Below are 20,663 nucleotides of genomic sequence, written 5' to 3' on the forward strand. Positions count from 1 at the left end.
ACAAGATTTTACCTGAGCATTAACACAACCCAAGTAACAGAGCTAAGTTCAGCTTGCTTAGATATTTACCGGGTATTTCTGGCTTTTTTGTCAGGAGCCTAAAGCTAATATGAATTAAATGACTTCTGCGTGTCATCATCTTCTGGTGTTGCTGGCAGGGCCCGGTTCAGTGTCACCTCCTTCACAGGGAGGGTTTCTGCTCGCAGCTGCCGTGCGCCTGTAGAGTGAAGGCAGCAGATGACGTTTGCATTAACAATTTTGATTTAAACATTTACCTTCCTCTCCCTGGTAGTGGATCAGTTCAATCAGCCTCTCTAAGCGTTAGAGCAGGATTTAGTCTCTGTATCGGCCAGCGTGGGCATCAACCTGGTCCATGCTGCTGGGGGGTTAATAGCCTAGCAGGTAGAGACGTGAATGCTGCTGCTCATCCCCGTATTAGTGCACCTTACAAATGATTCAATTTAACATCCTAGTTTACTGTAGTTTTACTGCTAAGAACTCGTAGCTGATCTGGTTGGGCAGCCTGGGCCGTGCTGTTTTAAATTCCACTTGGTTCTGTGTATGGGAGTTACAAGAGTGACTCGACCAGTCTAAATTTATGTGCTGCTCACCCTTCAAACTGGCCTTGCTATCAGCTCCTACAACCATTTCAGCCTCTTACCTGCTCACAGCAGCTCAGTCTCTGTCTCATTCTCACTGATCAGCTGGGGAGCAGACTCGAGTTCATCGTTCCCTTCATTCCACAGCTCTAGCAAACCGCTTGCCCTGGATTTAGTGCCTGAACCACAGCGGTTTCACCTCCTACATATCCTGCTACAAGATAAGTGATCATACTGAAAAAAAAGAAAAGGGGAAAAAATGCCCTGTGCGAAATGTTAAAAATAGTAATTTATTAGCAAGCCCTCTACAAACTGGTTTCAGCACAGGGGATGCGTTTGACTAGAGAGGCAGCTCCCCAAAACAGGGAATTCTGTTGCTGCTGTGCCCTGGGCTCCCCCACACCTGCACGACAGCTCCTCCTTGACATAGGGAGGGTTTGAATGAGGAATTCGTTACGTGCTTGTCGCATTTTCACTTATAAAATACAGGAAGAACTACACAGGCCGGAGGGGAGGAGCAGATAAAACCATGAGGACATCTGCACTATGGTGGCCCAGAATACACGGGGTCTACGCTGCAGTTCCTGGCGGGTGATGTAGGGGAGTTATCCAAGCGAGGAAGATCCAAATGGTGAGTTTTGCCTTCAGTCGAAAAGAATAACCTGTATAAAGTTTCATTTCCAGAGTTCTCCCAAAGGTTTATTCTGAACCTCGTGCATGGTTTCCTCTGCGATGGACTTGATTTCTCTGTGCAAGTCTTCGATGCCCTTTGAAGCATCCATGGTCTGTTTGTAAGAGGAAAAAACACAGAAACATGTTCCTCAATTAACACCATCAAATGAGAAAAAACACAGAAATGCGTTCCTCAATTAACACTATCAAACGAGAAAACCTCGCCTGGCTGTTTTATCTGCTCCCCCTGTTACTCAGTACTGTGACTCTTCATGAGCAGTGAAAGGAGCTAATGACACCTCCCGTGTGCTATTTCTGGAGTGGAATGGGAAAAATCTAGTTTATTTAGGAATAGACATTAATGCAGTAGATGTGGGGCTGGATGAAATGACATGGAAGAAGCTGCTGCTGCGTGTTGTTTGCTGACAGTCTTTGGGAACTGTTCTTCATCCTGTACCGCAGACCCCAGAAACATCAGGTATTGATCCTACAGTGGTTCTTCAGAATGAACTCCACCCACACTCGTAGGAACCACTAAAAATTCATCATGTGATGGTCCAGTTTCAGATTTGTCGGGGGTTTTTAAACACTGCCAGAGGTCGGTGAAGGAGGTTGTGCTGTACAACGCTGGTGTTCCTCAGCCTGACGGTTACAGAACAGCAGCATCACTCCCGCATGGCTGAGCGTGAAGAAGGATTTGGTATCACAGAACCACAGAAACATTTGGTTGGAAGAGACCCTCAGAATCATCGCGTCTAAGTGTTACCCACCCCTGGCACTGCCCCATGTCCCTGAGAACCTCATCTCCGTCTGTCCAACCCCTCCAGGGATGGTGACTCCAGCACTGCCCTGGGCAGCCTGTTCCAATGCCCCACAGCCCTTTGGGGAAGAAATTGTTCCCCAGATCCAACCTCAACCTCCCCTGGCGCAACTTGAGGCCGTTTCCTCTGGTCCTGGCGCTTGTTCCTGGGGAGCAGAGCCCGACCCCCCCTGGCTCCAAGCTCCTTTCAGGCAGGTCAGAGATCAGGAGGTCTCCCCTCAGCTCCTGTTCTCCAGCTGAACCCCCAGCTCCCTCAGCCGCTCCCATCACACTTGTGCTCCAGCCCCTTCCCCAACTCCGTTCCCATCTCTCAAGTCGCTCCAGCACCTCAAGGCCTTTCTGTGCTGGTTTCAGGGACACCTCTTCATCCTCTGTTCTGACGTGTATCTGCACTTGGGGTATTTTAAACAGATGTGTTCCTTTATGTGAAAACTCCTTTCAAGGAATGGGTAGAAAACAGAAGAAAGTAACAGATGATAGGTAATAAGAGAGATGTGTTCTGCTGCTGCAATCTCTGGAAAAATCAGAGTTTACAGACTATACAAGAGTTCTACATTGCCTCATATGACTGCACATTTATTTTTGTTAAATTTTTTGGTTTTCTTGTGTTAGGGTGTGTGTTTTCTATCAATCTATTTTTTTCCATTAATTGCGAGGTAGGAAAGGCAATTTCCTATCATAGCTTTTATTGGAATAAAAGTCCTAGTTTGGTGATTGTTGTACATTTAGGTCCTTCAGGTTCTGGCAGTACACAAAAACTCCTTCATATTACAGATTCCTGTTTACCTGTGAAGGATTAATTTTACATTGCGCAGTCTGATAATTTGGTAAATCTGTGTACACCTCCAGCTTACGGTGAGTAGGAATTTATCCATAACCCGCGTCCTCCTATGTCTGCTTGACAGCTTCAGGACATTCTTCTGCACATTTTTCATGATGGAGGGTGATGGAGATGGTAAAAAGGATGCCCACACTAGAAAACCTCAGCCTGGGTGATTATTAATATACAGAGGATAAACGGGGAATGCTTCATCTTCTGGTATAAAGCTCCCGACTGTGCAGCACTCTGCAAACAGCTCTAAGGGACGAGCGAGAAGGAAAAGCGTGGAACAAAAAAAGCTGATGTATTTGGAGAGACTTCTGGAAACAGTAAGGCAGCAAACGCTGAGGTAGAGCGGTCCCATGAGAAGGAAGGGGATAAAGGCTAAGGGAGGGCCCCAAAAACCTGCAGCGATTCCAGGCTCCTCGGCGGACGCTGCGAGACCCCAAGCAAACGGAGGCGGGGAAGAGCACAGATGTGTCCTGCTGCTGCCTACCCAGGTTTGTCAGCTTCCCTTTAAGAAAGAGGATGATTTCCTGAAAGTTCTTTGCCAAAATCTTCTCCCCACCCCAACACAGCCCTGTAGGGTGTGCTGGGACAGTGCAGTGTCCTCTCTGCCACAGGTCCCAGTGCCCTTGGCTGATGCCCAGTGTGTCCCCCTGACCAGGAGCACAGGGAGATGCCACGGGCACAATTTGGGAGCTGTCACAAGACACCCCCACCCTGCTCCATGACAGGCCTGTTAGCATTCTTCCCTCACCTTCCAGTTTAACGTCTTGTCCTTCATCAGATGGTAGAAGGACTGCAGGACTTTCTCTTGGAAGGAGCTGTTCTCGTAACGTTCATTTCCAAAGTTCCCTCGTTCCGCTGCTTCTTCTGGGCTCAGCTGAAGAAACAGGATCAGATCCGGCTTTGGGAGTCCAACGTCGGGCTGTTTGCACCAGTCCAGGCAGAAGTTCTGTCCCAAACAAAGACAAGCGAGTTTGAGGTGAAAGGAATGCGAAGAAGGGAAAGAAGGAATTTAGCTGGAGAGCTGGGTGGGGAAGGAACAGACAGAGCAGAGATGCAGCCCAAAACACTAAGCACGGGTGTACAAACTGAAACGGAGATATCCCAGCTTACCATGTGGGAATTCAGTCCTGGTAATTGCAGGGACCAGGTTTTGCTCAGTGCTCTGCAGCTCTCAGCTTACTGAAGTCAGAGAGAGCTGGAGATTTTAACATCTCTTCTGCAGAGCCCATCAGCGCTAAATACTGAGTCATCTTCTGAGTCTCCATACAGCTGTGAGCAGTCCAAGACTGTGATCGGTCCCAAAGAAAGCTGCTCCCAAATACAAACACGGCACAGCTTGCGTGTGGATCTTTCTGGGCCCATGGAGACATCTTTTCTAACACCCACCCTCCCCAGGAACTTCAGCCCGGACACAAGAGAGACAAAGCTTTCCAACTTTTGGATCTTGTTGACAGATTTTAAGACTTCCACCAGGACACGTGAATCCATGATGTTGTGGGGAGACCACCAAGGCTTGTCTGCTGACTGCTCATCCACTCGGGCACTGGCGATGCCATCAGGGCGATTTTAAACACGTCAAGAGTGACTGCGGCGTGCTGGAGGTGGGTGCAAGGCATGGGAGGGCAGGATCTCCTCGATCCTTCCAGGAATTGGGGAAAGGCTTGGGCAGGGATGACTGTAAGTCACCTTCCAGCTGCATGGCTGGTACTGCAGGCAGGGTTCAGCTTCTACGACCACAGGATGCTCTTTATGGGTCAACAGCTCCGGAGCAGCATCTTTCTGATGAAGAAAGGCTGAGAGAGCTGGGGCTGTTGAGCTGGAGAAGAGAAGCTGAGAGGGATCTGATCAATGGGATCAATATCTCCGGGTGGGTGTCAGAGGACGGACCAGACTCTGTTCAGTGGTGCCCAACACCAGGGTGAGGGGCAACGGGCACAGACCGAAACACAGGAGGGTCCATCGGAACATGAGGAGAAACTTCTTTGCTGGGAGGTGCCAGAGCCTGGACCAGGCTGCCCAGAGCGGGTGTGGAGTCTCCTTCTCTGGAGACATTCAAACCCGCCTGGACCCATCTGTGTGATCTGCTCTGGTGACCCTTCGTTAGCAGGGGGGTTCCACTGGGGGGTCTCCAGAGGGCCCTTCAACCCAACCAGCCTGGGATGCTGTGAATGGGATTCACCTGACAAAGCGGGACCAGAGTGTCTGTGCCCAGAGCCTGGGCCAGGGAGGAGAGCTCTGAACTGCATATGTCAGGGGAAGGTTTGATCTGCAGAGAACTGAAGGTGGGAGGCCAGGAAGAAACATCTGGGGGATGATACAATAATGGAGGCTGTGTGGGAATAGCAGAAGAACAGCAAGGAGAACTGTAAATACGCCCAAGCGACTGCAGCCGGGGGATAGAAAAACACATAAATCAGAAGTAGAACCTCTGTGTTTAGATAGCAGGTCTGTGATAAGAGTCATAAAGGCACCTTATCACACATGATTGCTGATTTTAGGTATCACTGCAGGCACAGGTCAAAGCAGTGTGGTAAACTGTGCCTGTGTGAATCCCCACACACAGGCCGAAACAAGCAGACTCGTTGATCTTCCACCAGGGCTGAATTCTGCAGCGCCTGCATCTCTGCCTGCATCCCCTCTGCCCAGGAGCTCAGGTGCTGCATCGGAGATCCCCCGGTAGCGAGGTAACTAAAATAAATCTGCTCTTTGCAAATGCATTCAGGGCCTCTGGTTGCTCTTGTGACCTGCCCGTGTTGGCTCACACAGAAGCTCAGCCGAAAGCAGCAGAACCGAGCCAGAGAAACGTGGGTGACGTTGGGGTGGGGCCTGCAACAGCCTGGCTGGAGAGAGGGAGATGCAGAACCACCTCTGGACAGCTGGGAGAAGGTCACAACAAGTCCTGGAACTCATGGAGGGTCTCAACCACCCGCCTGCCTGCTTGGCAGAAGCAATCCAGGTTTCTGGAGCGTGACGAAGAAATTCTTGATACAGCAGTGTTAGGGAACAGACTGCCTGAGCTTAGGGAATTACTGGCTATGCTGGTTCTGGTAGAACTTGGTCAGAAACTGCTTGTATCGAACTCGCTTATCCTAAGTAAGTTGGCTCAGCATAACTTCTGCAAGCTGTGAACCTTTGAACTTTCTTTTTTATTGTGTAAAAAAGGCCTCAGAGTCTTCAAGCTGGAAGACCAGGGGAGCTGCGGCCCTGGAGATCCGTGAAGGGCCAGGACAGATCTGACAGAAGAATGTTCTGGCCCTTGACAAGAACTGATTTTCTTCAGCTGCAGGTGCCAAACAGCAACTGAAGGTCAGGACTTGGATTGACATCCACCTCATGAAAATGCGGAGATCAATGAAGAACGGGGAGACCCCCAGACTCTAATTTTGCAACTGAGGGGCGGGGGCTGGGATTGGTGGGTGGAATTGTCCAAGTTTTTTCCTGCTGAGGGTCCCTCTGCAGGAGGCACCAGCTCGAGCTGTTCTACGCTGCACCTTGGGAATACATCACTTATTTTAGAAGAATTTCTCGAATCTGAGTCTCTGCTGCGGGAAACCTGGGGAAAAGGAACTTCTCTAACAGCCAGTGAGGGCAGATGCCCTCCTGGATTTGTTACTCACAAGCAAGAAAGAACTGGTCAAAAACGTGAAGGTCAAGGGCAGCCTTGGCTGCAGCGAACATGAGATGGTGGCTTAAAATCTGGAGAGGAGTCAATGAGACAAAGAGAATCACCTGCGTGGACTTCAAGGAGAGCAGATTTCTGTTTATTAGTGACCTCGTAGCTGGATGTCCTGGGAAACCCACGTGGAAAACAAAGAGGCCCAGGAGAGCTGGGTGATGTTCCAGGGCAGCTCCTCGGAGCACGGGAACACGGGACTCTGGAGGATGTCAGAGCTGCGCAGAGTGACCCAAAGGGCGGCACACAGGACTGACTGCTCCCGAGAGCAGACACAAGAGGCTCAAGCAGGAACGTGAGAAATTCAGGCTAAATGAAGAAAATTACTTTTACTGTTTAGGTGAACAAACACTGAAAGAAGAGCCCAGAAAGGTTGTGGATTTGCAGCCCTGGAGCTGCTCAGACCTTGGCTGGATGTGGCGCCGAGCAGCCAGCCTGCGTTAGAGCTACTCTGGAGCAAGAGCTTGGGCTTTGTGACCTCCACAGATCCCTTCCAACGCATGTGGTTCTGTTATTCTTTGCAAATATATGGGCCAGCAGCCAGAGCAAGCATGGAGAATCTCAAATCAGCTCACATCATCATTCTCTAGAGTCAAACAGGCTTCCCAACAACCAGGAGTCTGTCCAGATTCACAAAACGTCACCGAATTAGTGTCTTTGCCCTGCCTGGGGAAGGGCTGGACTCCGGCAAACAAACCATGTCAATACCTGAGCTGGAACTTCCATCTCTCCATTTCATTTCCCCAGAACACCACCAGCCCTTCAGCTGGAGCCGACTCCCCAAACACAGCAAGGGGCTCACTCACCTCTTTGGCGCTCGTGAAGGCCACTCCAGAAAAGGCGTATCTGTCAACCACAAGCGTGATCCCTTGATGTAGCTTCTCTTTCATCAATGGTCTGAAATCCATGGGGGAGAAAAAAAAATATAAAGTTACACTCCTTTATAGTGATACAAATGAAAGGAGTTCATCTAAAGGACTCAGGAGGGCAGTGTTAATGTATGTCATCATTAATAGCGATCATTAGCAGTGTCAGGGTTATCTGTGCTGCTGATCATGGATAAATAGCTATTTGTATTCTGTTTTCTAACAGACAAATACTCTTCCTCTTCCTACTTCAAGATTTGTGATACGCCCTGTCAGAGAAAAGTGTCCTTTATTCATAATGACACTTATTCTCACAGCTCGCTTGTCTGCCTGTCCCAGTTTGCTCAGCACCGCCACTACGGCACAGTCAGCAACGCTTTTTTTAAAAATGAAAACATTTTGCAATAGAGATTTCCAGGTAAAAGTAACGGCCGGCGCCGATTTCCCTGGCTCCACACGCAAAGACTCGGGAGCAAAAAGCCAGGGCGGCCACTTCCAGCGTTGTTTGGACATGATTCCTTAACCTGTCCTTGCACAGACGTCCGTGCTGAGCAAGGTCTCTTCATTCAGCAAAGAAAGTAAATTCACAAACTAGGCTGGTACAGTCTCAGCTCCTCCAGTTCTTGAACCCAGCAGGGCACAGGGATTGGAAATATCCCACCTAATAATTTCAAAAAAACAAACAGTGCCATTTGATCTAAGGTTAAATCCAAAGCCGCTTCCAGCCATGTTTCCCTCACTAAACAGGGTCGTACTCTTGTACCTCCTGTACCCACTGCGAGCTAAAACCCTCGGGAGGATCAGCGCCGTGCATTTTGTTTTTACAACTGAACAAAGGTGTTTACACGTGTTCCCAGCGGTTGGCAGAGAAGAGTAGGTGAACGGTGTGATCCTCCAGGTTCTTCTCCTTCAGCAGGTAGGAGCTGATCAACCGCCCGATCTCCGTCGTTCGCTCTGGAAGACACAGGGGGACAAGGAGACACGCTGCCCTGAGCCGCTCTCACCAACGGGGCATCTGTCTGTCCCACAGAATGTCAGTCTGTCTGTCACGGGTGGGAGGCCAGTCTGTCTGCAATGGGCGTTTGTTTATCTGTCACGGGTGGAAGTTAGTCTGTCCAGAGCGGGGAGGGAGCCTGTGGGAAATGAGTCTGTCTGATGGTGGGGAGGGTCTGTCTGTCTGTCACAGGTGGGAGGGAGCTGGTCTGTCTGTCAGAGGTGGGAGGGTCTGTCTGTCTGTCTGTCACACATGGGAGATCAGTCTGTCCCAGGATGGGAGTCCATCTGTCACGGGTTGGAGGGGTCCAGGGCTGGATGTACTGATAAGAAGAACAAAAGTCTCTTAGAAACCTCACAAGGCCTAATGCAACAAGACCAGGCCTAATGTAACAAGACTAGACCTAAAGTAACAGGATACTCATAGAGAAACAAGAGCTGCAGGTTGGACACAAGGCAAAGCGGGATGTTCTTGGTTTGCAAGCTGAGCAAGAGGGATGTTCCGCTAGATGAAGAAAGAGCTACGTGACGTTTGCTGTGCAGTAACACAGAACGACAACACACACGCTCAAGAAACCAGGTCAAGGAGCCAGCACTTGTCATCCAAGGGGCACCGGAATGCAAAGAGACCCCAGATGAAGAGCCTCGAATACCAAATCAGGACTTTCGACAAAGTGATTATGGAAATAATCTGCGTTTAATGCATGAACTAAGGGGTAGAAATGAATGAAAGTGCAGTTGGTATCTGTACTAAATACCAAGAAATGTGAATCACACGTGCACTTGATTAGAGGGAAGATCCTCCCTGCGTCCAGCATGCTGGATAAAAGCTCCGGCTTTTTAGCACATTCAAAGCAGCGCCACGGGGTCTTTTTGCCAACTTTTCAGTGCCGGTGAAACAGAGAAATAAACTTAACAGCAGAGTCAATTATATCGTTAAGCGGCATTCTTTATTATCAGCGCTGGGGATCATCCTCCATAAGTGCTCCAAACACTGGATGCTCTTGCATTGCTTATATTCACATAATTATTACATATGTGTTAGAGTTTTTGAAAATTTTGATATACATCTATACTAAGAAATAATTGATGATGTTGGTTATAATTGTTTAGTTACATCTGTTATTAGCTAAATATAAATTAAGCCCTCTGCTTCTAAACAATGTTACTTAATTTTCTATCTCCCTCTTGTTGTGCAGAAGGATCTAAAACTTGAAAAATATCCCCTCGTTTTACAGGTGGTCAGAAAGCATTGATCATGCCAAGTGGATAATGATGGGTATGTCTTTTGTAAATTAATCACAGTATATGTTAATTTGGCAGCATCTCTTCACGGTCCGTACCTAAATCAGCTTGTAAAGCAGCCTCGCAAAACCTGGAGCAAGAAACTGGTGCTGGTGAGAGTGGGATAAACTGAGGAACGCTGAAAGCAATTGCCTTAATCGCAGTTTAAAAGCATACAGTTGTGTCAAGAAATTTTAAACTGTTGTGCAGGTGGACTTTGTGTTCCCAAAGTGAAGGTAATTTTCTTGTGGCTGGTAAACGCTAAAGCATAAACAGATAAACAGTTTAACTTCTTAAAGCAGCATTGCCAGCTTAAACCAGGTTTGCAACACATTTAATTTGGCCTCAAAGCGTGTCCAACGAGCTTACAATGTGCCTGCCCACAGCAGCCCAGACTGTTTAGGGGCCCAAATCCCCAAAAAATTAAGTGAGGGGGAAAAAAAGAGCAACAGAAAACCAGAAGTTTTGTAGAGACGAGCAGGTCGTGAGGGAAAGGGAGCTCATACAGGGCAGGGGCGCGGACAACACCACGGGTTTGCGGGACGGCAGCTTCTCCTCGCCGGTACCACAGGGCCCTCAGACGCGGCCCCGCACTCCCCGGCCCGGCCGTTCCTCCCTCTCCCCGCCGCCAACCCCCGCGGGCACCGGCGGCCCCGTACCCGGGAAGCGGAGGAGGTCGGCGCGGTGCCCCTGTGCCCGCAGCGCCTCCACCAGCCGCCGGCTCTGGGTGCTCTTCCCGGTCCGGTCCACACCCTCCAGCACGATCAGCGCTCCGCGCCGGCCCGCCATTGCGCGCCCTCCGCCCGCCCCGCCCCTTCCGCCGCCGCCCGGCCAATCCCAGCGAGCTCCCCAGGGCCGCTCTAGGCGGCGGGAGGACATAGAGGCGCTAAGGTTACGCGGTGAGGCGGGAAGCGAGGCTCCGCCCCCCGCCGGGCCCGCCCCCTCATGAATATTCAGCAGGCGCGTCCCCGGCGACCAATAGGCGCTGGGCGCGCTGTGAATATGGGATGAGGCCCGGGCCGCGGCGCTTGTAATGCGGGCCAGGCAGGCGGCGGGAAGCGGCGGCGGGAAGCGGGCCGCAAGATGGCGACCGCCATGTACCTGGAGCACTACCTGGACAGTGAGCGCGGGGCCGGGGGGGTGGCGGGCGGCGGGAGGCGGCGGGGGGGACACGGCGGGCACGGCGGCGGCCGCGGCGGGAGGCGGCGGCGGGAATTAGAACTGCGCCACGGGCTGGGCGGGGGGGGGCGGCGCCCTGCTGGCGTCATCAGCCGCCGCCGGCAGACGTCATCGCTGCGCGCCGGGCGCGGAGGCCATGGCGGGCGGCGCAGTGACAGCGGCCGGGCCGCAGCTGCGGCCTCCCGGTGCGAGGCCTCGTTCTCCGGCGGGACCCGGGAGGAGAACGGGCAGTGGAGTCGATGGGTGTTTCCGTTCCAGGTATCGAGAACCTGCCGTGTGAGCTGCAGAGGAACTTCCAGCTGATGCGGGAGCTGGATCAGAGGACAGAAGGTGCGTTTGTTGGCGCCGGGCGTGAGGATGGGCCCAGTTGAGCAGACAGTGGAGAGAAGCTGCCAAATTAATGTACACTGCGATTTAATTGCAAAAGGCGTACCCGTCATTAACCAATCGACGTGAGATAAATACCTTCTGACCACCTGCAAACCGGGATATTTCTCAAGTTTCAGATCCTTCTGCACGACAAGAGGGAGACAAAAGATTAAGTAACACGTTGTTTAGAAGCAGAGTGCTTGGCTTACATTTAATAATTAATAGATGTAAGTAAGAAACTAAACAATTATGATTAACATCATCAATTATTTCTTAGTATAGATGTATGTCAAAATTTTCAAAAATTTTAACGCGTATGTAATAATTACGTGAATATAAGCAACACAAGTGCATCCAGTCTTTGGAGCACTTATGGAGGATGATCCCCAGAGCTCCCCAGTGCTTCACAGTATAATTGACTTTGCTGTTAAGTTTATTTCTCCGTTTCAAGGCTCCCACTCTTTAATTGTGTCTTGTATGGCTCTTTTGAGAAGGGTCAACACGTGTCTTCGTGCATGAACCGTCTGTTATTGCTGCCGCAGCTTCTGTCAGCTTAGTGGCAGAGGTGATGTGAGGTGGTTTGCTGATCTAGAGAAGTGAGAAACAGGCGACGAGAGTTGTGATGATTCTGAGTCATCCGGTCTTCGGAACGCTGATGGAGGATGATCCCCAGTGTTCCCAGTGCCGATAAAATAAAGAATGCCGCTTAGCAGTATAATTGACTCTGCTGTTAAGCTTATTTCTCCCTTTCAAGAGCCGAGACACTGTTTATTATAAAGCTGCCCAAGCCTGGATGCTGGAAGAAAGTCAAACACACCAGATAGAAAAGTACCAGACATCATATACAAAACCATATCACCCTCAGGGCAGCCCTAAAGAACCAATTGGTTGCACATTTGCATATTGGTTACATAATCATTTTAGCATCTAATGAGCAACGTTCAGCTCGGGGACACTTTATCCAACAGTCTCGAGATGCGTTAAAGCAGGACAGGGAAGTGTGCACTTCAAAATGTCTAAAGCTGCAAGGTTGTGCAAGTCCCTCTTTGTTATGTGAGCAGACTGACCCAAAGCTGACAGGATTTACATATCCATAGGTTGGCAATTGCTGACAGGATTCATTCATTTAGATGATAATGACGACATGTTCAGGGATTGCGGTAAGTCGACCAGGTCCTCCACCTGAAGGATGAGAAGACACTCGGCTTTAGAGGACACATCTCCCCTCTACCACTTTTCCCTTTCTCAACCTGAGTGCTCCGCAGCATTTGTTAATTTTCCAAGAGAGCTCCAGCTCATAGAATTAGATTTTTTTTCCAGCAGTTTTGTGTCAGTTTGTCACCCTGTGATCACTGCACCCAATAGCCCCTTGGATGGCCTCGCTTGCGCATATTTGCACAACTACTGAGCTGTAATTGCTGTGACTTGTAAGACCAATTTTTTGTCTTTGTTGAGGCTTATCTTGGTATCTGGTTGCGCGTTAAAGACTTTCAGTTTGAAGCATTAGAATGGTAAACGGCTGCGCAGCAAATGTAACGTGCTGTGGGTGGGCAGAGGCTGAAGTTTGTGAACACGCGGGTCTGTTTCTGGTCTGAACTGTGAGCTCCTCCTGAATTTAACTGTGAAACGCTTGAGAAATCAGAATCACACAAGTGTTGAAGAGTGAATATGTTTAATTCAATTTTCTTAAAGAAACGTAAATACATGAAGGGATATGGGGAAGTCAGAAAAACTGTCAGAAGGGGTGTTGTAAATACTGTAGAGAGGTAGAAGGAGAAAACGGTGCCTTTGGAAGATTACTTTCTCACCTGTGCATTCTGTGTCTCCTTTTCAGATAAGAAAGCAGAAATTGACAGTCTTGCTGCAGAATACATTGAATCAGTGAAGAACATGTTGCCCGAGGAGCGAGTGGAACACCTGAAGAAAATCCAGAGCGCCTACAGCAAATGCAAGGAGTACAGTGACGATAAAGTGCAGCTGGCCATGCAGACCTACGAGATGGTGAGGATCGCAGCCAGCGGGGCTTCTCTTAAAAAGGGGTTTGCTCTGGAATATCTGACTGAAACAAATTAGGAGTTCTCAAGCTTATTTTTCTTACTGTTGCCCTCTCCGGAAAGCCTCCTCTTGTGTTACGGATTCTGTGTCAAGTAGGCTTAAATGACACAAGAGGGGAATTTTTCACTATAAGAACAATCAGCCATTGGTTTAATATCCCCAGGGAAGTGGTGGATTCCCCAGCATTGGACACGTTTAAGATTGCAGCTGGACAGGGTGCTGGGCCAGCTCATCTAGACCGGGCTTTTGCCAGGAAAGGTTGGACCAGATGATCCTTGTGGGCCCTTCCAACCTGGGATTAAGTGATTCTATGATTCTGTGATCACGCTTGGAAACTTCTTGATCAATACTATTCCTCTGATACGTAATAATGTCAGCAAATTTACCCCACTCCCTCCTCCCCAGCAGCTCCCCTGTCACCCAGTGATTTATTTAGGGCTGCTCTTATTTGTAAGCAATGTTTTTGAAGTAAAATTCTACATTGTGGAAGAATTAAAGGAAATATTTTCAATTTCCTTGGTTTCCAAGTGTCAGAGTGGACCTGTCAGCTCCACTATTCTGGTTGTATGTTGGACATCAAACTTCCCTCAGTGGACCTGGTGGGAAAATCTCATTTCTATTAAGATGCAGCTTTCCACTTTTCTTCTGCCCCTACTCCTGTATCCATTTAGCTGTCCCTTGAATAACTTTTCTTTCTCTCTATTTTATCCATTTGACGGTATTGGTGTGTTTCCTCCAGCTTCTAGAGATGCTTTGGGTTCTGCTACACCTGCAGCACATGTTATTGCCATCAGATACTGCAGGGAAGGAAATTATTTCACAGGGATGGAAAACCATTCTAGATAACAGCTAATTTGAGGACCAGGTGCTGTGGAAACACTATCTGGGGGTGGCTTGAAATACCTTCGCTACGTCTCTGTTCTGAAAACTACGTTATTGTAGCCAGAGTGATACAAGGAACTTGCTGAACGTGGATTTTTCTCAATATTGGAGTCAGCAGAAGCCTGTATTTATTACTAAATTTCTTTTAAGAGGATCCCAGTGAAAAGCCAGGAAAAATAGGCTGATCTGCTCAACACTTTTCATGGACATTTTGAAAATTGCAGGGAGAAAACAATTATTTTTAATACTCCTCATCATGTTGTGGTGTTCTGCAAACCACGAATCCGAGTTGCTTTGAGTCTCCTTTGTGCCACCTCCTCCCCTTTTCCTTCCTTTGTCTGTAGAGGAACTGGGTCCTTTTGTTTTGCCTGTTTTCCTCTGGCTCTTTCTTTTTTTTTTTCTCTGTGTTAATTCCCTTTGCATCTCCCATTTCCCTTTGGTCCATAGTTTGCTCCCCCTTTCACGCCTTGCTCTGAAGTCACATATTCCTTTTCGTGCCGATGAGGGCCGAGTCACTAGACCTTCCTGGTTTCATTTGAGGATTTTAATTTTTATTTTTTCTGATTTGGTTTGTGGTTTCCTCTTTGTGCAGGTGGATAAGCACATCCGCCGGCTGGATGCGGACTTGGCGCGGTTCGAGGCTGATCTGAAAGATAAACTGGAAGGCAGCGACTTTGAAAACTCTGGATCTCGAAGCCTGAAAAGTGCGTAACTTTTAGACGCTTGACAGCCCTTCTGTGCATATCTAACCAGAAAGGCTAAAATATAAAATATTCTGGAGGGATAAAAGTTACACCATAGCGTCTTCTCTACTTGTTTTTAGTACTCTTCAAATATTTACAGTGGACAGTAGATGAGGAAAATTCTAGCTGGTGTTCTTACAGCTCTGGAGTGTCACAGTTTTAGTTTCAGGCTTGAACTGTTACTGAGTCAGTTCTAAGCTCTTTTTGAGGAGAAGACATTTGTCTTTTTTCCTCCTTTTGCCAGAATTTGAGTGCTAATGAAGCTGAGAACAGCACGAAAAATTAGGAGGTAAAGGCACGGTACCATTTTTTTTTGTAATGTGTGCTGGAAATCTCGTGTGATGACAGTGAAACCCGAGCGTGGTGAACGCCAGCACGTTTTACACCTTTGAACTGTGAAATAAGGGGTAAGGTCGGGGATTAAAATAAGTTACATTAGTTATTGAGTAACCAGTTGACTGGCTGAGTGTTTTAAAGTGTACTGAGATTTTTAAAAGAAATATTGCAGCATGTCTAATCAAATACAATGCTATTTGTATCGTGTGCAATGAAATGGGTTCGTATTGGGCTGCAGTGATTTAATTGCCAAAATTGTGAACGCAAGAGTTTCTTGCTCTACTACTTGCCAGTTTGTGGCACAAAAATGTATTTCAGAATCAGCATTTGTATTCACTTACGTATGAAATAAGGTTTTTTAAATGATAAATGCATGAAAGGCAAAACGTTTGGGGATGTTTCTGGTTTTCAGATCGGTTGAAATGATGAATTTTTTTTCCTTTTACAGAGGGACGAAGTCAGAAAGAGAAAAGAAGCTCCCGCGGCCGAGGCAGGCGAGCGTCTGAGGAAGATACACCAAAGAAAAAGAAACTCAAAGGAGGGTAAGACAGACCCAGGCGCAGCTCCGGGGACTCGGGCTTGACACTTCATGAATTTTCCACAGGCTTGTGTTACCCTATTTATGGCTCACGTCTGGCTGGTGAGCGGTGTCGAGAGTGTTGTGGTCTCACTCCATTTCATTAGCGTCCTGCTTTATTAATTAACTCCTTGCTCGGCATGTGGAAACTCAGCGTGCCTGGAATGCCCTCGGACTGGAAGGGCAAGATCAGCATTGCTGCTTTTGGCAAGCTGGGGGTAAATAGCTTTGATTTTTGTCATGGGGCTATTTTTAACAGTTGCTTGTGGTCTTGATTGTATAAAGTAACACTTGCCCATCAAGAGAAAAACGGATGTTGTATTGTTATCTAGAACTCTTGGAGAATCCTGGGGGTTGTTTTCAGAGAATCGTGTCTTAGATAGTCTTGAATAATCTAATTTGGCTTTGTGCAGCAAGGAACAAAGCATGTCCCCTCTCTGTGATACGATGTGTACTAAAGGGACTCTGTTAATTCTGATATTTGCAGGAGGGGCAGAAAACTAAAAATAGTTTTTTGTTGACTGTTACTGACATGTCAACTGAGTACTTTCCTGTCAGAGCAGGCAGGTTCACTCGTACCTGATAATGAGATAATAATGTATATTAAAACAGATTAGGGGGGGGAAATATTCTTCTGTCCACAAGCAGAAGTGATCTGTAGCTAATTTTGTTATTGTAGTCCTGGTGTCTGCAAATGATTCTCTTAATCCTTTATAGTCAAGCTCATGGTTTGTGTTTGATCCAACCTACCTTGTTGTTTCAATTATTGGCTAATATGTGATAATGTGATCTAAACTCTAATGCAGACTCAGTGTGTTTTAGGGAAGATCTTGTTAAAAGCCAATTTTCCCAGGTGGGATTTAAATCTTGGAGACACGGTGTTGCCTGAAGGGTGACAAGCATTTTGTCCTGAACCTTTTCCTCGTCCGCAGGTCTGAGTTTGCTGACACCATCCTGTCGGTGCATCCCTCAGATGTCCTGGACATGCCGGTGGACCCCAATGAACCCACCTACTGCTTGTGTCACCAGGTGTCCTACGGAGAGATGATCGGCTGTGACAACCCAGACGTAAGCACTGGAGATGATCTATTTTCAGGCGTTTGCTACATCACAGCGCTGTGAAAACCTAGCCGGGGGGACTCGCTCAGTTAGATCGTACAAAGTGAACGTTTGTGAAACGCTGAGCATCTCTTCTGAGGGTTTTTTCCTTTCTGTTTTGCAGTGCCCGATCGAGTGGTTCCACTTTGCCTGTGTGGACCTCACCACCAAACCAAAAGGGAAATGGTGAGTATGACAACATACAGCTTTTTGATTTTTATCCGGCTAAAATTTCCCTCAAGAATCACAAAACCCGTTGTGACCCTTCCCGACAGAGGAGCTTTGCTCTTGTCCTCAGGGGGTTTGCATCCTCTACGGTTTGGGATTGTGTTTGTGCGAAGGTACAAGGGAAACGTTTTTTCTAATATCTCCTTCCACAGGAGTCTTTAGATTCTAGTGGGAGCAAAACAAGGACCTGGGCGTATGCAAAATTGTGCGATAAACAGCACGTTTTGATCTGAGGCTTGTGTAAAGTGTACGTGATCCGGCTCAGGTTTGCTGTGTTATCACATGGCTGTGGTTAAAATTGCGAAGAGATTGTTTTTTGTTTGTTGTTTTGTTTTGGTTTTTTACTTCTGGAAGCAGAGTTTGAAGACTGCTCTAGATTTTATGTATGTGCTCATCTTGGAAAGAACCGTGGGCTTGTTCTGTATTTAGTTTCTGTTTAATGGGCTGCTCTCATCTAATTAACAAGATGCCCATCAGAAACTGGCTTAAGTCGGAGGGAGAGGAAGGAATGAGTCGGAGGAACGTGTCTATTTTTGTTTGCCTGTTGAGGAAGCTTGTGTGGCAAACTTGGAGAAGTTACTTGGAGTAACTTCTAGAAGGAAATCAAGTGAATCACAGCCCTGAGGGGGCGAGGAGCCCTGGGACCCTCCCACTGCTGTCACTTCTGCCCACCCGAGCTGCTGCGGTTCCTTTCCTGTTTGTCCAGCTCCCCGCATGTCCTGGAAATCGTTGCATTTACTCGAATTGGCTGCTTTTAGACCACCCTCCCACCCACTCGTTCCCAAATAATAAAAAGTTCTTGGTCTATGTGTCGTTAACTTCAGGAACTAATCACTGCCTCTCTTTCCGTGTAGGTTTTGTCCTCGTTGTGTTCAGGAAAGAAAGAAAAAGAAGTAAGGAGTAGAGAGGAATGCGTCCTCCGAGGCAAGAAGAATTTAATATATTCCTCCACTCATGTTGCAATATTATCTTTGATTATTTTTTTTTTCCTTCTAAGCTACCCTTCTTTTTCTGGTATGATATTTAATTATCCAGTGGCCAGTTGTCATTCCCATCCTGTCATAAGAAAATGACTTGGGGAGAGAGTCCCAAATCCCTTTGCCACAGGGGTTTTATTTATGTCACGCTTGCACAGCACTGAAATCAGTGTTACTATGAAGTGCCTGTGGTCTCCGCTAGTTCATCGGAGTCTGTGAAACCACGTTGCAGGAGAAGGAAATACCCGTGTCTTCCACATCCCCATCGTGGAAATTGCTTAATCTGGAGCTTGGCGTGGTAGAGAAGAAGTAATTTTCTCCAGAACAGCCTGCACAGAAGATGTTGGCTCCATATTTAGGTGTGAAGTTGATTTGTTGTATAGTTTTTTAGCACAGAAAGGAGCGGGAAAGCTGGTGACCTGTTCCCCGCGTCCGTTTCCTCGAAGCCAAGCACTGACAGGGCAGGGACGGGAAAGAGCTGTGATCGTGTCTTTTCTTTTTGGGGAATTTCTTCTGTCTACCTCTGCACTGCCTTTATTTTACTTGATCTTGCCCCCCTACACATGAACCTAAACAGAAGCGAACCGTTTGACTTTACACCCACTTCTAGAAAAGGTTGGTCTCTTTTGGGAGAAAACCTTTAAATAGCAAAGGAATTGTCCTGCAGCATTTATTTGTAATAGTGAAGAGCGCGTTACCTTTCCTGGCCGTTGCCATTTCTCTGAAGATCCTTTAAGTCCCTTACTGTGAAGATGAAACCTACAGTATTCTTAGAAGGTCGGATTTATTCATAAAATAAGATGAAGGCCTGATTTTTTTTTTTTTCTGACTCTTATTTGCCTGTGTGGCACCTGGGAAAAGAGTTTTTAAGAGAAGGACTTGAGGACATGTGTACATCCCTGTGGGGGTTTGAACAGCATTTGCTATGAAGCATGTGCCGTTGAAGAAAGCCATTGAGCAGGAATGTTTGAAAACAACCTCTTGTCTCTTATTTTTTATAATGGGGGTCCATTTGCATCTTCTTGATCTCTTTAAGCTGCCTTTCAGGTTCTGAATGTGAATCCTTGCTGTCACCCCAGGGGAAGGAAGACAAGGAAATCAGGAGTAGGAAAACAGAAGTTTTTCTGGTTTGTGGTTTGGTTTGGTTTTGTTTTCCCTTCCTGTGAGTTACAGAGGAGGCAGAAATTGAGGGAAGAGCAGAAATCACTCTTGTATTCATATATATCTCCTGTATTATGGGGCTTACCCCCCTACAATAAAAGATGTTGCAGGGGTAGGTGGTTCTGCTGGTGGAGAGGGAAAATAAAAAAGCCCCAATGCAACAGCACAGCCCAGAGTCCGTGAATTTGGCCTTTTGTTCTGCTATAGAAATGATCTGAGTAAACAGTGAAGAAGGAAAAAAAAACAACAAACACTTCTAGTCAGATTCTGGCACCTGTTTCCAAAAGGAAAGAAAGACATTTTTCCCCTGTTACACTGACCCTCTCACTTGTGTTTTGTGATTAAAGAAAGTAGAACGCGGTTCTCGCCGATTTTCCTTCCCTGCTCCGCTCTGTCGGACTTTGCAGATGCTGCGAGTCGGGACTGACAGAAGAAACCTGTCGATACTGAGACAGCTTTCCTGTGGACATCGTGATTTATTGCATCTGCCGGGGAAAAAACGCCAAGTTTCTAGGCTCCTTCCATTTAAAGTGCGATGCTGCGCCTCTCTCCGCCCCATGTCATCGCTCCACGTGTTGTATACGAATTTCTGTAGGTGTCTTTACAGGATGACGCGCATTCGTGGCTGTTGCCATTGCGATGGCACTGGGAAAGCACACAGACAAATAACGCGTCCTGGAGACTAGAGCTGATGCCATTTGGGTTTTATTTTTGGAAAGATGCTTCGCTAGGAAGTAGCGTGAGGTGCAACATCCTCCTCTTTAGGACTTAACATCTCTGAGGTGTCAACATCTGATGCCAGCAATAAACCGTCCCACCGGGAACACACCAGCATGGGGCTCTGACAGGCTCCTTGGCCACTCGCACCTGGCTTTAGAGATATTTTCTTTTTTTTTTTTTTTTTTTTTTTTTTATAACTCCTTATTGACAGAAATACCATTAGGCCTTCGTTTTTGCTTACGAAAGGATTTAAGTCTTTCTCCTGAATTTTGAATGTACAGTGTTAGCTACACTTTTCTGGAGAAGGGTGAATGAGACTGTGATACATAAAGGAATGTTCTGCTTAAGATTGTCAAAATCCCTCAAATCCCTGCGGGGTTCAGCTTTATCCCAGCTCGTCCAAACTGGAGGTGAAATGCCTTTAATTCAATGGTTCTATTTTTTTAAAGGAATTAGATCCGTGTTCCCTTTGTAAATGGAAAATAAATCTTTTTATTAAAAGGAATGTAAAGTTAAAAAAAAAAAAAGAAAGTATATCTGTATTTTTGAATCGTGATAATGGATATATTGTTATAAATAAAATATTTTTGGGAACCGAT

The 20,663-nt window shown here is 47.3% G+C and overlaps 2 protein-coding genes across 2 annotated transcripts; one reads left to right on the plus strand and one right to left on the minus strand.

The window, feature by feature from the left end:
* Positions 1 to 870: 870 nt before the first annotated feature.
* Positions 871 to 10,784, minus strand: DTYMK (deoxythymidylate kinase). The gene is made up of 5 exons (XM_065640550.1): positions 10,399 to 10,784; positions 8,308 to 8,416; positions 7,403 to 7,493; positions 3,672 to 3,869; positions 871 to 1,384 (listed from the first exon to the last, which is right to left on the minus strand). Exons 1-5 carry the CDS (start codon positions 10,616 to 10,618, stop codon positions 1,274 to 1,276), a joined length of 729 nt encoding a protein of 242 aa, XP_065496622.1. The 5' UTR covers positions 10,619 to 10,784; the 3' UTR covers positions 871 to 1,273.
* ING5 (inhibitor of growth family member 5) lies at positions 10,714 to 20,647 on the plus strand. Its single transcript, XM_065640549.1, has 8 exons — positions 10,714 to 10,859; positions 11,177 to 11,248; positions 13,122 to 13,288; positions 14,817 to 14,928; positions 15,752 to 15,845; positions 16,813 to 16,948; positions 17,103 to 17,164; positions 18,061 to 20,647. The coding sequence occupies exons 1-8, from the start codon at positions 10,823 to 10,825 to the stop codon at positions 18,101 to 18,103; spliced, it is 723 nt and encodes a 240-aa protein (XP_065496621.1). The 5' UTR covers positions 10,714 to 10,822; the 3' UTR covers positions 18,104 to 20,647.
* The last annotated feature ends 16 nt before the right edge of the window (positions 20,648 to 20,663 follow it).

The sequence above is a fragment of the Caloenas nicobarica genome, chromosome 8 (genome assembly GCF_036013445.1).
Source record: "Caloenas nicobarica isolate bCalNic1 chromosome 8, bCalNic1.hap1, whole genome shotgun sequence".
Lineage (NCBI taxonomy): Eukaryota > Metazoa > Chordata > Aves > Columbiformes > Columbidae > Caloenas > Caloenas nicobarica.